Source organism: Corvus kubaryi, unplaced genomic scaffold (assembly GCF_017639235.1).
Source record: "Corvus kubaryi isolate FWS band 111438036 unplaced genomic scaffold, C.kubaryi_AGA036_p1.0 37382, whole genome shotgun sequence".
NCBI classification, from domain to species: Eukaryota; Metazoa; Chordata; class Aves; order Passeriformes; family Corvidae; genus Corvus; species Corvus kubaryi.
The window spans coordinates 8260403-8261449 of NW_024581124.1; the positions used below are offsets into that span (position 1 = coordinate 8260403).

At 36.2% G+C, this 1047-nt stretch overlaps 1 protein-coding gene across 4 annotated transcripts in view; it reads left to right on the top strand.

Annotated features, from left to right (window-relative positions):
• LOC121667714 (splicing factor SWAP) overlaps positions 1–829 on the top strand; it is a 38630-nt gene extending 37801 nt beyond the window's left edge. For all 4 annotated transcript variants that reach the window (XM_042034670.1, XM_042034667.1, XM_042034668.1 and 1 more), the window contains one exon: positions 414–829. In XM_042034670.1, coding sequence (XP_041890604.1) covers positions 414–479 — 66 coding nt within the window. In that variant the 3' untranslated portion in view covers positions 480–829. The remainder of the gene's footprint in view (positions 1–413) is intronic.
• Positions 830–1047: the final 218 nt, after the last annotated feature.

Genomic DNA, 1047 nt, shown 5'->3' on the forward strand with positions numbered 1-1047 from the left:
TTTCTCCCGTTTCTTTCTCCCGTTTCTTTCTCCCGTTTCTTTCTCCCTTTTCAACCTCCGGTGGTTAGTAATTGTATGTTCATTACAGGGTTTCTTTGAAGATATAGTCATAGTTTTTTTCCATTTCAATTGATGTGATTTCTGTGCTTTGTTGTATAGAAACTGCTTGAAATATTTATGCAGAGCACTTTGTTGCATTGTGGTAAAACCAGACTTCAGTTGCTGCCATAGGAACTTTCTCCAAATTATTTGGCTCATTTAGCCTAGGAACTAAACATTTGATGGTCATGAATCGAAGAATCCAGCGTGAATGGAGCACACGCTAACCCTTTCATGCAGGTTTTTGCAGTCATGTGTTTTAGCTCTATTCAACGCTCAGACATGTCTGATAATTTTCCTTTTATTTTCTACAGGATCTTATGGCCAAAGTGAGAGCAATGCTTGCAGCTTCCAAAAACATCCAAACCAGTGCCTCCTGAGACCTCTTGGAACTGGCCATCAAGAAATGGTGTGAAAAGAACAATTGGAAAAAAACTGCCTCATCTCAAATGTACAGCTGAGCTTGACTCTCTTGGTTCACAACTCGCCTAATTTACCAGAACTCAAGAAGCTAAAACCTATCTTTCTGTACAGAAGCATCTCCTTGAAATTTCATTAAATTTTTTCAGCCAGAATATCTTTGGAAAGATTTTGGGTTTTGTAAATTGATTTTTTTGACTAATTCTTCAGTAACATTTTATGATCAGCAAGTCTGTATGTGTATATTTGTAAATACTATGTTTCTGTGAAAAGTATTACACAATAATAAAGAAGGAAACATCTTTCATTAGCTAGAGGTTTTGTGGAGTCCTTCATTGTTTGCAGTTGGGTTTTGTTACAAATTAATTTTTTTTGTTTGTTATTTTTTGCATTTTAATTTGACAATTGTCTTGCCTACTGACTGCCTTAAGCTGAGACATTTTATTTCTCTTCCGTCATGCACAGGATGATCTCAGAAGAATGCTTGTTTACTTGGATGTCAGTAGTAGACAGTTTTTGAACAAGGGG